The sequence below is a fragment of the Convolutriloba macropyga genome, chromosome 2, assembly GCF_964194025.1.
Source record: "Convolutriloba macropyga chromosome 2, txConMacr16.3, whole genome shotgun sequence".
Lineage (NCBI taxonomy): Eukaryota > Metazoa > Xenacoelomorpha > Acoela > Convolutidae > Convolutriloba > Convolutriloba macropyga.
The window spans coordinates 35,160,891-35,175,841 of record NC_134469.1 but is presented as its reverse complement, the minus strand read 5'-3'; the positions used below and the strand labels follow the sequence as shown (position 1 = coordinate 35,175,841).

Below are 14,951 nucleotides of genomic sequence, written 5' to 3'. Positions count from 1 at the left end.
ATAGTACCGTCTAAACCACACTTTTAATCCTTCATATTTTTGCTTCCTATGGCAGTCAATAAGGGACAGTGCTTAAAGGGTTGACAACCCATCCTCCGTGCTATGGTACCTAAACACAGTCATGGTGCTGTCTCTTGCCCTACGTGGGGGAGGGGACAACCATCGTTCAGGTAATAGGAAGAGTTTTTGTGGTGAATAAACTGAACAAATCAATCTTTAAGCCTATTTGGCTGGTTTTCAATCAACCTTTTAGCACGTGCTGTATCAAATGCGTCTACATACAATCAGCAGCAATCATTTTGTTATCATAATCCGTTATTAGTGTAACATTATTGCAACACAATTTCAAACCAAACGGATGCTTTTTTTGATTTCTGTCAATCTCTATATAGAAAAGTAATTGAGTTGGGCTTCTCTGTCAAATATCGGGAGGACAAAAATTTCAGTTTATGTATACGTATGTTTGCAGCAGTTGCGTTTTCGGCCTCCGAACATACCAAATCTTGGGTCAAAATGCTCCAATTATCATTGTGTTCGAATCTGGGTAAGTGTAAACATAATTCATTTAATTATTCAAATAATTTAATTTGACTGAGTTTACATTGACAGTCAAGTGGGGGTTTATTTCCGTGGGTTTTTTTTCCGAAACCGATCTATATCTCAGCTGAAATAATCAATCATTCTTTGCCAATTTCAATGCCAATTTTAATTGATATCAGAGTATTTTTGAGGAAGCCAGTATTTGTGAAACTGGTTTTTTTTAATATACTCCAAGAGATAACATATTTATTGCTGTTGATAAAGATAGAAATATTGTACTAAACTCTAAGTTATGAGAATTAGATATAGAAGCATTTAGTTTAAAAGACTTAATATCAAATGATGAAATAGATTGATTGATATATTATTTACAACTAAGAATGAAAGATGGCAGTGGGTTAATGATATATTGGGAATGGTTGCTAAAATATTGTCAATATATGCTTACTTTTGCCAATAATACAGCTAGAGTTGCCAGTCAAGTAGCCCATAAGGCAAGTATTCTATTGTATAAAGCTGTTGCGTTAGGAAACTCTGTTCATTGTGTTAGTCAGCAAGAAGAGGAACAAGAAAAATTATTTAACACAGACCTTAGCTAACTATGGTATTTTTGAAGAAAGATACACAGATAAAAGGAATAATATTTTAAATAGAAAAGATATAAGATGGTTGAATAATGGAATGCGAAATAATAAAGATTTTACTGATGCAATCGTTGAGTATATATGGTACAAAATTCTGATAAGAATTTAAATGAGATATTCGATAAGACATTTAATAGAAAACTTTTAAACTAGTGGTTCAGATAGTCTTAAAAATTTTACCACATCAAAAGATCACGCTACCAATAGTTAAGGTTTTAGTTGAATGTAAATGAAGTGTTTTGAATGTCAAATAAGTGGTACTGATGTTTATTACACCTTTAAGTGTCATTATGCAAAGCTTCATACAGATAAAACGACTGAATGTAATTGTGTTTAAAATATTTTAGCGGTGTCTGTGTTGAAAATAACTGAATTCATAAGTCGCGGCCTAGGCCTGGGAAGACAAGAGATGAAGTCAATCCCTAAATCATTAATTAAACCCACAGTCAGAAAAGCTGCGACTGCGTCCGATGCCCATACCTAGGAACCAGTCGATTATTATTAACAATAACACTAATACCAAGAGTGAGACCAACACTGAAAGTAATAGAAACAATGAGAGTAATACTATCACTGAGAGTAATACTATCACTGAGAGTAATACTAACACCGACAACAATCCGGGTTGAATTTTTCCGCCCAAAATGACGTAAGAGTGGGGCTGCAATGGGAGGAATTTTTAGGAAAATGCAGCTCAAAACTCTTACGTCTTTTTGGGCTGTATTGTGCTTCCAAGGGGGGTAAAATGGTGTAAGAGTGAGGGGTAAAAGACAAATTAACCCCCCACTCATACATCTTTTTTGGTCTGCCAAGGGGGGTAAAACGATGTAGGAGTTCGGGGGTAATTTGTCTTTTACACCCTCACTCTTACGCCATTTTACCCCCCTTGGCAGCCCAACTCTTACATCAATTTACCCCCTCTGGACAAATTACCCCCTCACTCTTACACCATATTGTCCCTCTTGGCAGCCAAACTCTTACATCATTTTACCCCTTCTGGACAAATTACCCCCTCACTCTTACACTATTTTACCCCCCTTGGCAGACCAACTCTTACATCATTTTACCCCCTCTGGACAAATTACCCTTTCACTCTTACACCATTTTACCCCCTTGGCAACCCAACTCTTAAATTATTTTACCCCTCTGGGCAAATTACCCCCTCACTCTTACACCATTTTACCCCCCTTGGCAGCCCAACTCTTTCATGGAAATTTCAGTCAGGGGGGGTAATTCCTAAAAAGTCCTCCCATTGCAGCCCATTGTAGCCCACACTTACATGGCAATTTCAGTCAGTGGGGGTAATTCCTGAAAAGTCCTCCCATCGCAGCCCATTGCAGCCCACTATTACATGGCAATTTCAGTCAGTGGGGGTAATTCCAAAAAAGTCCTCCCATTGCAGCCCATTGCAGCCCACTCTTACATGACAATTTCAGTCAGGGGGTTAATTCCTAAAAAATCCTCCCATTGCAGCCCACTGCAGCCCATTGCAGCCCACTCTTACATGGCAATTTCAGTCAGGGGCGTAATTCCTGAAAAGTCCTCCCATTGCAGCCCATTGCAGCCCACTTTTACATGGCAATTTTAGTCAGTGGGGGTAATTCCTGAAAAGTCCTCCCATCGCAGCCCATTGCAGCCCACTCTTACATGGCAATTTCAGTGAGTGGGGGTAATTCCTCAAAAGTCCTCCCATTGCAGCCCAACTCTTACATCATTTTACCCCCTCTGAACAAATTACCATATACTCTTACATCAATTTACCCCCCATAAACAAATTACCCCCCACTCTTACAACAAAATGGGAGGATTTTAGACAGGACATTCGACCGGGGAAGGCTAACTCTAACAATAGCACTAACACTAATACTGCGAGTAATACAAACTCTGAAAGTAACACTGAGAGTGAGACTAAGACTGAGAGTGAGACAGACAGAGACACTAGAAAATGAAATTAATATCGTATAAACAAAGACCGAAAACCACAGTTGGATGTTGGTAAGTGCTCCTTCAGGCAATTTCAATCAGAGAAATAAATATTCCGTATCGTACAAAATGCAAAGCTAGATGTGGATTAAGAATTCATTTTAAGATATCTCAACCTAACGAAAAAACAAAAAATGTTTACTTACTGAAAACCTGATTTGAATTAATTTCTTGTCTAATCTAATACATCATTTAGAGTTAAAGATTTGAGACATCGAATCATTGCACAAATACCTCAATCATTTATTGAATAACGGATGAAAAGTATACACTTGAAAGTTTATGCTCAATAGTATACTTTTTAATATATGTATGAGTACAGACACAATTTAGTGTGTGTTTACATGCATGCAACGCTTAACTTAAAGCATACGCCAAAAAGTATAGGCCGAAAGTTGTATGCTGAAATGTATAATTAGAGTCAATATAAATTAGAGTCAACATAAGTTAAAGTCAAATTAATAAATAGAATTAGAGTCAATAAAAAGTTTATAGGCGATGTCAACGTTATTATCATAGTCAATGTTAATATCAAAGCCAATGTTAATATCATAGTAAATGTTAGGATCATAGTGAATGTTAATATCATAGTCTATGTTAATGTCATACACAGGGTTAAAATCATAGTCAATGTTATCATCATAGTCAAAGTTAATGTCATAGTCAATGTTAATATTATAGCCATAGCAATGTTTATATCGTAGTCAATGTTAGGATCAAAGTGAATGTTAATATCAAAGTCTATGTTAATATCATAGACAATATTAAAATCATAGTCAATGTTATTATCATAGTCAATGTTGATATCATAGTCAATTTTTATATCATAATCAATTTCAACATCATTTTTAATGTAAACATCAGAGTCGTTGTTAATATCATAGTTAATGTGAGTACAAAAGTCAGTCTTTAATTGGCGTCCGGATTTTATTTTTAAAAACGCATTTTCTGTTTCATCTTTAGTTGGCTAAATCTATACCTATGAATATCAACGAAGTTGCCATTCCATGCATGTACACGTAATCTACATTTATCTTTTTGAAATCTAAATAATAATATATGTTTAAAAAATTACAGATTAATCTTTTGAAATCTAATAGAAATCAAATAGATTAAAATTACAATAGATTTTGAAATCTAATAGATTAAAATTACAGTAAATGTCATTATGCAAAGCTTCATACAGATAAAACGACTGAATGTAATTGTGTTTAAAATTTTTTAGCGGTGTCTGTGTTAAAGATAACTGAATTCATAAGTCGCGGCCTAGTCCTGGGAAGACAAGAGATGAAGTCAATCCTTAAATCATTAATTAAACCCACAGTCAGAAAAGCTGCTTCTGCGTCCGATGCCCATACCTAAGAACCAGTCGATTATTATTAACAATAACACTAATACCAAGAGTGACACCAACACTGAGAGTAATAGAAACAATGAGAGTAATGCTATCACTGAGAGTAATACTATCACTGAGAGTAATACTAACACCGACAACAACCCGGGTTGAATTTTTCCGCCCAAAATGACGTAAGAGTGGGGCGGCAATGGGAGGATTTTTTAGGAAAATGCAGCTCAAAACTCTTACGTCTTTTTGGGCTGTATTGTGCTTCCAAGGGGGGTAAAATGGTGTAAGAGTGAGGGGTAAAAGACAAATTAACCCCCCACTCATACATCTTTTTTGGTCTGCCAAGGGGGGTAAAACGATGTAGGAGTTCGGGGGTAATTTGTCTTTTACACCCTCACCCTTTCGTCATTTTACCCCCCTTGGCAGCCCAACTCTTACATCATTTTATCCCCTCAATCTTACATTGTTTTAGCGCTCATACCTGAAGACTGCCAGTCTTGAACCCACTACCTCTGTACCCTCAGCTGCGTCGCCTAAACCTCCAGACCATCAATGCTTGTCAAATTCTTGACAGTCTATATATATGAATGAAAATTGTTGGAATCGCTCCCTCTCAACAAATTACCCCTCACTCTTACGCCATTTTACCCCCCTTGGCAGCCCAAATCTTACATCATTTTACCTCCTCTGGACAAGTTACCCCCTCACTCTTACGCCATTTTACCCCCCTTGGCAGCCCAACTCTTACATCATTTTCTCCCTCTGGTCAAATTACCCCCTCACTCTTACACCTTTTTACCCCCCTTGGCAGCCCAACTCTTTCATGGAAATTTCAGTCAGGGGGGGTAATTCCTAAAAAGTCCTCCCATTGCAGCCCATTGTAGCCCACTCTTACATGGCAATTTCAGTCAGTGGGGGTAATTCCTGAAAAGTCCTCCCATCGCAGCCCATTGCAGCCCACTCTTACATGGCAATTTCAGTCAGTGAGGGTAATTCCTGAAAAATCCTCCCATCGCAGCCCAGTGCAGCCCACTCTTACATGGCAATTTCAGTGAGTGGGGGTAATTCCTCAAAAGTTCTCCCATTGCAGCCCAACTCTTACATCATTTTACCCCCTCTGAACAAATTACCATATGCTCTTACATCAATTTACCCCCCATAAACAAATTACCCCCCACTCTTACAACAAAATGGGAGGATTTTAGACAGGACATTCGACCCGGGAAGACTAACTCTTACAATAGCACTAACACTAATACTGCGAGTAATACAAACTCTGAAAGTAACACTGAGAGTGAGACTAAGACTGAGAGTGAGACAGACAGAGACACTAGAAAATGAAATTAATATCGTATAAACAAAGACCTAAAACCACAGTTGGATGCTGGTAAGTGCTCCTTCAGGCAATTTCAATCAGAGAAATAAATATTCCATATCGTACAAAATGCAAAGCTAGATGTGGATTAAGAATTCATTTTAAGATATCTCAACCTAACGAAAAAACAAAAAATGTTTACTTACTGAAAACCTGATTTGAATTAATTTCTTGTCTAATCTAATACATCATTTAGAGTTTAAGATTTGAGACATCGAATCATTGCACAAATACCTCAATCATTTATTGAATAACGGATGAAAAGTATACACTTGAAAGTTTATGCTCAATAGTATACTTTTTAATATATGTACGAGTACAGACACAATTTAATGTGTGTTTACATGCATGCAACGCTTAACTTAAAGCATACGCCAAAAAGTATATGCCGAAAACTGTATGCTGAAATGTATACTTAGAGTCAATATAATTTAGAGTCAACATAAGTTAAAGTCAAATTAATAAATAGAATTAGAGTCAATAAAAAGTTTATAGGCGATGTCAACGTTATTATCATAGTCAATGTTAATATGATAGCCAATGTTAATATCATAGTAAATGTTAATGTCATACACAGGGTTAAAATCATAGTCAATGTTATTATCATAGTCAAGGTTAATGTCATAGTCAATGTTAATATTATAGCCATAGCAATGTTAATATCGTAGTTAATGTTAATGTTAATATCAATGTTAGGATCAAAGTGAATGTTAATATCATAGTCTATGTTAATATCATAGACAATATTAAAATCATAGTCAATGTTATTATCATAGTCAATGTTAATGTCATAGTCACTTTTTATATCATAATCAATTTCAACATCATTTTTAATGTAAACATCATAGTCGATGTTAATATCACAGTTAATGTGAGTACAAAAGTCAGTCTTTAATTGGCGTCAGGATTTTATTTTTAAAAACGCATTTTCTGTTTTATCTTTAGTTGGCTAAATCTATACCTATGAAGATCAACGAAGTTGCCATTCCATGCATGTACACGTAATCTACATTTATCTTTTTGAAATCTAAATAATAATTTATGGTTAAAAAATTACAGATTTTACAAGTTATATATCAATTGGGATTATTTCATGTTTACACATATGATTAAGCATATCTTTTCTTTTTTAATGAATGATGGCAAATAAAACATTCATCAGGTCTCTTTTAAAGTTCATTAGAAAATTTACAACAAGTTTTATCTTTACAATTAACACACTTGACAATAGAAGTATCATTTGAGTGTTACAACTATTTTCCCTTGAAATGGAATACCAAGATAACGACAATTTTTAAGAGTTTATTAATTCAAATACTGAATCCGTGATCTGAAGTAGGGACAAATAAAATCCTGGAAAATTATCAGTCAAATAACATGTATTATATATTTTTTGTGTATGAATTATAAGTCTATTATTGATATTTATTATAAGTCTGTTAAGGACATGAATTATAAGTCTTTTAATGGTATGTACTATAAGTCCATTAATGGTAGGTATGATAACTCCATTAAAGATATATATAAATATATATATATATATATATATATATATATATATATATATATATATATATATATATATTATAAGTCTGTTAAAGATATATATTATAATTCTACAAGTGATATGTTTAATAATTCTTTTAATGATTTGTATAATATATCTATTAAAGTTGTTTATTATAAATATGTTGATATATTTTTTATAAGTCTCTTAATGGTATATATTATATGTCAATTATGATATACAAGTCTATTAAAGATGTTAATGTCTTTTATTGATATTTATTATAAGCCTATAATGATTTAGATCATAAGTTGGAGCCATAATTATAGACAGAGTGATTTTTATAGATAGAGAAATTTTATAGATTGTGTATAGAGTGTATATATTATAGATAGAATCATTATTTTAGATAGATTCAATATTATAAATAGAGTCCTTATTATAGATATAGTCATTATCATAGATAGAGACATTATTATAGATAAAGTAACAATTATAGTCACTGTCATTTTGTGGATAGAGTCATTAATTCAGTCAAAGTTATCATATAGATAGTCTCACAACTATAGATAGAGTCATTATTATAGATAGAGAAGTCATTATAGATAGATTCTTTTTTATAGATAGAGACAATATTGTAGTTAGAGTCATTAAAATAAGTAAAGTTAACATTAAAGATAGAGTCATTTTTACAGTCAATGTTTTTATATTGATAGATTCACCACTATAGATAGAGTCTTTATTATATAGATAGAGACATTATTATAGATAAAGTCATTATTATTGTCAAATCTAATATTATAGATAAAGCCATATTTAAGTCAATGTCGTTTTAAAGGCTGAGTCACTATTAAAAATAGAGACATTATTTTAGATAGTGTCTGTATTATAGATAGAGAAAGTTATTAGAGACAGAGGCTTTATTATAGATAGAGACATTATTGACGATAAAATCATAATTATAGACACTGTCATTATATGGGTAGAATAATTATTTTAGTCAGAGTCATTATATAGATAGGTTCACTAATAGAGATGGAGTCTGGGGTACGGTTGTACCAAATCTGATAAAGTGTACTTAATTATTAGTTGTCCTTGTGCTAGTTAAGTTAAAAGTTGTTCATATATATATATATATATATATATATATATATATATATATATATATATATATATATATTCACACAAGTAAAACTTTACCGCCGACTGTAATTCAAGTTTTCAGTTGGGTCACTCTTCAAAAGTTGTTCTTCAGTTGTTGTTCAGTTGTTCTCAATCTCTCCAGTTTTGTCATCAGAAAAGTTCAATAAGGATTCGAGACAGATTTCCACGTCACTCAAATAGTGCTGCTTTCGTAACACTATTGCCGAATAAAATTGTAAGCTGTAACTCTACACTTCACTGATATAGTGGATTCGCACCTTGAATCCAATATCATCAATTTATTACGTATCCGTGGCTCACATCATATCTCAGTAGTAAGAGATATCACATGGCGCAGTCAGCAACCAAAGAACGTGCCCTTCTAGGAATAGACCCCTTTTAAGAGCGGCAGAATTTAGAACCCCCGTTGAGATGGGAACGTTGGAGATTATTTTCAAAACTGGCCATTTTTGCTAAAGAGGGTATCTCGATTGATACATTACCATAAGAACCACCGGATAAAGTTACTCTTCCCCCTGAACCCATCTACGAAGCTGATGTAGACAATAGCAATGCTGAAAGTGAAAGAGACCGCAGAATTTGGAACGAACAACTCAACAATGCATGGCTCAACAGGGGTCTGAAGACTGAAGCGGCAGGAATTCTGTGCGGTGATAGAACATGGAAGTTTTTTGACAACAAAGCTGTCTCGCTCACCTACCTTATTCTTGATGTGGATGGCCGTCGAAAATTTGGCTCTCAAGAACCAACTATTCAAATTGATTATATATCTACAAAGGACCTTTGGGAGAGTTTGGATCAGGTTTTCACCAATACGAGGAACATAAACTTTGACCGTTATACTTTCTTAACCCGAAAACAACTTAAAGGAGAACCGGTCGAAAAATTTTACGGATTTCTCAGTGAACTCTCTCTTAACTGCGATCTCGGCAGCCATGAGGAATCTATCATTCGGGATGTTTTTTATCGCGAATATGCAGGATGGTGAAAATCAGAGAGAACTTTTGAAATTTGCGAGATCGAATAAAAAGGCCTTAGAGGCGGCAATGAATATTGAGATGGGTATCCAAAATCAGTTGAAGATGTCAGGAACAGTTGTTAATTCAGTTGTTAATTGGTAACTTCAAATGAGGTAGCGAATATGTCCATCAACAGCATTCAAAAACCTGGGAACTGATCCCGACCCTCAACGAGTAACTTTGTCAACTCTACAATCTGACCCAACTGTGTTTATGGATGGTCAGCTATTCATCGACAAACTGTCATGCTCGCCGAAAAAACTGCAAAAGCTGTAGAATTGCGAATCATTTTGCAAAAGTACTTCCGACGGCCGGTACTTCCGCTACAGCAGGAGAGCAAGTAAACCAAATTAAGAAAAGGTTCCAAAAACATAGCATTTATGATGCTAACAATGATTCCGATTATGATGAATTTTATGATACTTGTGTTGCTATAATCTCTGATAGTGAAAACATCAGAGAAGTGGAACCAGTGAATGTAAACATTAGCATCAGAAATACAGAGACGAAAGTATTAGTGGATTCGGGGAGCGTTTGCACTATTATTAAAAAGAGTCTAGCAAACGCAGTAGTAACGGATTGTCAGGAAAGCTTTTAAGTACAATCTCCTGAGATGCACGAACTAAAAACTTTCCCCAATGATTTAATCAAGACAATCGGAGTAATCAAGACATCAGTAGAATGTAACGACTGGGTAACTGCAAACTTCAATGTCACAGTTGTTGACGATGGTCATAGACCAATAATTGGGTGAGACTTTTTCTCACAACTTGGACTATCACTCACACAAAGTAAACAAGTCTCGAATGTTGAAAAAAATCAATGTTTAATCAAGAAACAAAAAGCATTCAACCTTCCTTGTCTCATCTCTCGAATTGACGCTGACAGAGTCCCAGTCGAAGATTATTTGGACGACAATGACTGGGTGACTGGAGAAAGGAGCGATATACTTGTGGAAGAAGCCAAGACGAAGGCCCAAGTAGACGTGTGCAGAAGATGCAATGGAGAAAAGAATAAATCTGTCTCCAGATTTATTCTCCACCCAAAATTAACCAACCCGATACCCCGAACCGAACGATCACAAGAGCTGAAGCTGGCTTGAAAGTTCTTTAAGCGTTCAAAGCGGGATTTGATAGGGCTTTGGGGGACAATAGCTCCTGGCAGTACGGTCGTAAGAACGTCCCCTAAAACGACGGCTATCAGAGAGCCCGGTGTTCCAGAAGTTAAAGTGCGCAATAGCGATTTTGCCAAGTTTGGGACACGGGCGGAACGGAATACGGAGCTTTGGCAAAATGCTCAAAGAAGGCCACTTCCGTACGACAAAACCACGGAAGAAAAAACCGCCCAACACTCCAAAGAACTGAAGATAAAATACAGGGGTGATATCAAAATTAGACATCGCCAGTCTAAGACATCGAAGTGTAAGAGAACTAGAAAAGCTCTAGACTATTTTGGATTCGAGAGCTCGGTGTGTTCCGTGAATGAAAATCAACCAATGCCGGAACCAAAATGCCAGAAACAGAACAATCAGTTGATCGAAACCGTTATCCAAGAGGAAGCTCTGCAACCACCAACGGTCGAAACGTCCTTTGAGTTTCCCGTTGTCAGTTCCCCAGCACCTTAACTAATCGGAAATTGGTCCCCGGATGAATATAACTATGCAGACTATGAACGCGAAGTTAGCATGAGTGTTTCTGATGCTGAAAATCAAATATAAACATTGTTAAATGCCTTGTTAGTAAACTGAAAATGTTATCAGTTATTTTCAATTTTTCATTTCATCAACTGAAAACTTAAAATATTTGTTGATTTCTTTCATGTGTCGTTCAATTCTGCTATGATAAGTTATGTCTTTATCCTTTGTTATGCAAAACCGGATAAAATTAAAAAGACGATACAATTGTGCTGCCTTTGCTCATTAATTTTATTTTCTCTGTTTAAAATTAGTGGTAAACGTAACTGGTTTACGTTATGATAGATTGAATTTTGAAAGCCCCTACAATTCCGTTGCTCTTAATCTGTTTCAATTGTCATTGTTTGTGTGAGTACTAAATTATTAATTATAGTAACCAGTACATATGATATTAGTATTAAAAATTTTTAAAACCTGCACTTTAAAATTTTGTCAAAGCCGTGGACATGTGGTACGGCTGCACCATATCTGATAAATTTACTTAATTATTAGATGTTCTTGCGCTAGTTAAGTTTAAAGTTGTTCATATATATATTCACACAAGTAAAACTTTACCGCCGACTGTGAAGTCAAGTTTTCAGTTGGGTCACACTTCAATATTTATTAACTAAAGATACTTTTCATTCTCTTAACTAAATCTCTGAAATTCAGTTGTTCTCAATCTCTCTAGTTTTGTCATCAGAATAGCTCAACAAGGATTCGAGACACATTTCCACGTCACTCAAATTGTGCTGCTTTCCTAACACTATTGCCGATTAAAAATGGACGCTGTAATTCTACACTTCACTAAATATTGTGGATTCGGACCTCGAATTCAACGTAGCCAATTTAATACGTATCCGTGGCTCAAATTCATATCTCAGTAGTAAGAGATATCACATGGCGCAGTCAGCAACCAAAGAACGTGCCCTTTTAGGAATAGACCCCTTTTGAGAGCGGCCGACTTTGGAACCCCCGTTGAGATGGGAACGTTGGAGAATAATTTCAAAACTGGCCATACCTGCTAGAGATGGTATCTTGATTGATACCTTACGAGAAGAACCACCGAATAATGTTACTCTTCCCCCTGAACCCATCTACGAAGCTGATGTAGACAATAGCAATGCTCAAAGTGAAAGAGACCGCAGAATTCGGAACGAACAACTCAAGAATGCGTGGCTCAACAGGTGTCAGAAGACTGAAGCGGCAGGAACCCTGTGCGGTGATAGACCATGGAAGTTTTCTGACAACAAAGCTGTCTCGCTCACCTACCTTAGTCTTGGTGTGGAAGGACGTCGAAAATTTGGCTCTCAAGAACCAACTGTTCAAATTGATCATATATCTACAAAGGACCTTTGGGAGAGTTTGGATCAGGTTTTCACTAATACGAGGAACATAACCTTTGACCATTATACTTTCTCAACCCGAAAACAACTTAAAGGAGAGCCGGTCGAAAAATTTTACGGATGTCTCCGTGAACTCTCTCTGAACTGCGATATCGGCAGCCATGAGGAATCTGTCTATACAAGATAGTCTTCTGCGTTAGTTTCGCTCACCAATAATTTCCTTCTATTTGAATGATACAGTCGGCAAGATGTGCATGAAACCTACATATCAGCGGCCAAACCTAATCCTAAGAATAGTGATTTTCAAAAAAGTTGATTCTTTTTATAAGATCACATTGCTGACAATTATCTTATGTTAACGCTTTAATTATACTACTTTATATGCTTTGTAAAGATTCCTGAGTGTTGATTAATGTACAATTCCATCACTTTTTTCATATTTAATTAATTGCTATTGTTAGAGGAATAAATCGCTTTCAGTTGCAATCTAATTTGTTCAGATACAAGTTTTACCGCATATGTCGTCTGACCTACATCATTTAAATCTTCAGGCTATGTTCATTCGTTATGAGCAGAAACAATTCCAAGCTCAGCTTTACTGAGATTTTGAGCGTGAGTTTGAGTGTGAAATAATTCTTTCTTGTTGAAACAGAGATGCCTGATGAAGAATGTACAGGAAAAGGGGGAGGGGAGGGGAGAGGAGGAGGAGGTGAAGGGGGAGGAGGCAAAGTATTCCCTTTATTCCTCTTTATTTTCTTTCTTAGGTGTTGTATAAGTATTGCCTTAGGTGAAAGGTCTATTACATCGCATTATGCAGCCCAACAAAAATATTTAACATTGACTTCACTTCAATTGGTTACTTGCAGCAGCTACTGCTTGCTGATTCTTCTCTTTAGCCTCCTTCTCTCTACCCCTAGTCTACAACACCCCCCCCCCCCCCCCCTCTTCATCAACTGCGGTGTAGCAATATTTACACGTCAACATTTCACACACTTCTGCCGAGCACACTGTTTGCTTACCTTCCTCCCGCTCCTAACTGTCTAACTGCAACCCAACGCACAAAATAATAACTAACTAACAGGCAATGCTCAAAGCCACCTTGCTCCTGGGCGTATTTTTAAAGGCTCCGCATATTAGTAGGGAAAATACTAAAATTATTATGGTTTAACAGGATGCTAAACTCTTATTTATCCATCAATTTATTTTCCTTCTTTTATACCAGCATCAGTTTCAAATTTTTCCTAATTGAACCAATCTTGAAATAATTAATTGCCAATTTAAAGTAAACTGAAGCAAAAAATTGAGCATGCCTCTCATTTTTGAACTATTAGTTTCCCTACTTCCACTTGTTTGTTCTGAACAATTACCCTATCAGCTTGATTTTCTGAACAAAGAAGCTCAATGACGATGATTCTGCTGTCCATATTATGGAATTTTCAACTTTTAGCTGGTAAGTGCTATGACTAAACCAAAATAGAGAAAAATTAAAATTGATCAATAACTTTTCCATTCTGACTTACTATTTAAGTTCCAGTCTTGATAAAGTGAATTTTCAACAATTCTATTAGAAAGAAACGGGTATCTGCGTCTTCCTAATACTAAACTCATTATACTCATGTTAGTTTTACAGCTGGGAGTGTGGACCAGCAAGGAGGCTCGGTAATAGGCGTTTGCACGCATTTTCCGACCGTGTTCATTCATATTCTTTTCATTTAATTGTCTTCCAAAAGAGGAAGAGATAGAAAACTTTCAAAAATTCATAATCGTTTGAAAAAAAATTGGCGAATGAATAAAACAAGTAGACTCGGTAATGTGCGATCGCACATAAGGTTCCAACCCCGCTCATCCACAATTTTGACATAATTGTCTACCAAATGAGGAACAGATAGAAAACACCAAAAAATAAAGTATTTTTCAAAAGAATTGTATGAACGAAAAGATAGCCTCCAAAGCAAATAACTCAGTGGAGTAAAAGTGATGCATTAGATTGATGAGATATGCCAATATTAAGACGAACAGCAAAATCAAACAACAACAACAAACATTAATCACAACAAAAAATTTATATCCGTTTCAAAAAACAAAACTTAATAACAAAGTCAAAATAGCGTCAGGTAGACAATTAGACAATAAAGAAGAAAAACATTATGTCTTAATTACGGCAAAGTTTTAATTACGGATCGCTCACAACGGAAGTTGGAGTAAAAATAGCCCCTTTTTGAGTCTACAGAGATTGTATTAGTGGTATTTGGGTATGTACTTCCTGCAAATTTAATCAAAGTGGACTAAAGAAACTTATTTCGTGCTGTTTTTGAAAAAGTCTGAATTTTGAAATGTTTAGCCAGAACTTTTCACA

The 14,951-nt window shown here is 35.5% G+C and overlaps 1 protein-coding gene across 3 annotated transcripts in view; it reads left to right on the top strand.

Moving 5' to 3' along the window:
* The first annotated feature begins 393 nt into the window (after positions 1–393).
* LOC142335243 (uncharacterized) overlaps positions 394–14,951 on the top strand; it is a 39,092-nt gene continuing 24,534 nt past the window's right edge. Inside the window, exons 1-2 of one of the 3 annotated variants that reach the window (XM_075383661.1) lie at positions 13,344–13,382; positions 13,560–14,045. In XM_075383661.1, the coding sequence (XP_075239776.1) occupies positions 13,997–14,045 (49 nt within the window). In that variant the 5' untranslated portion in view covers positions 13,344–13,382; positions 13,560–13,996. Of the gene's footprint in view, positions 545–13,343; positions 13,383–13,549; positions 14,046–14,951 lie in introns of those variants that run through there. The other 2 variants (XM_075383659.1, XM_075383660.1) reach the window with 2 other exon arrangements.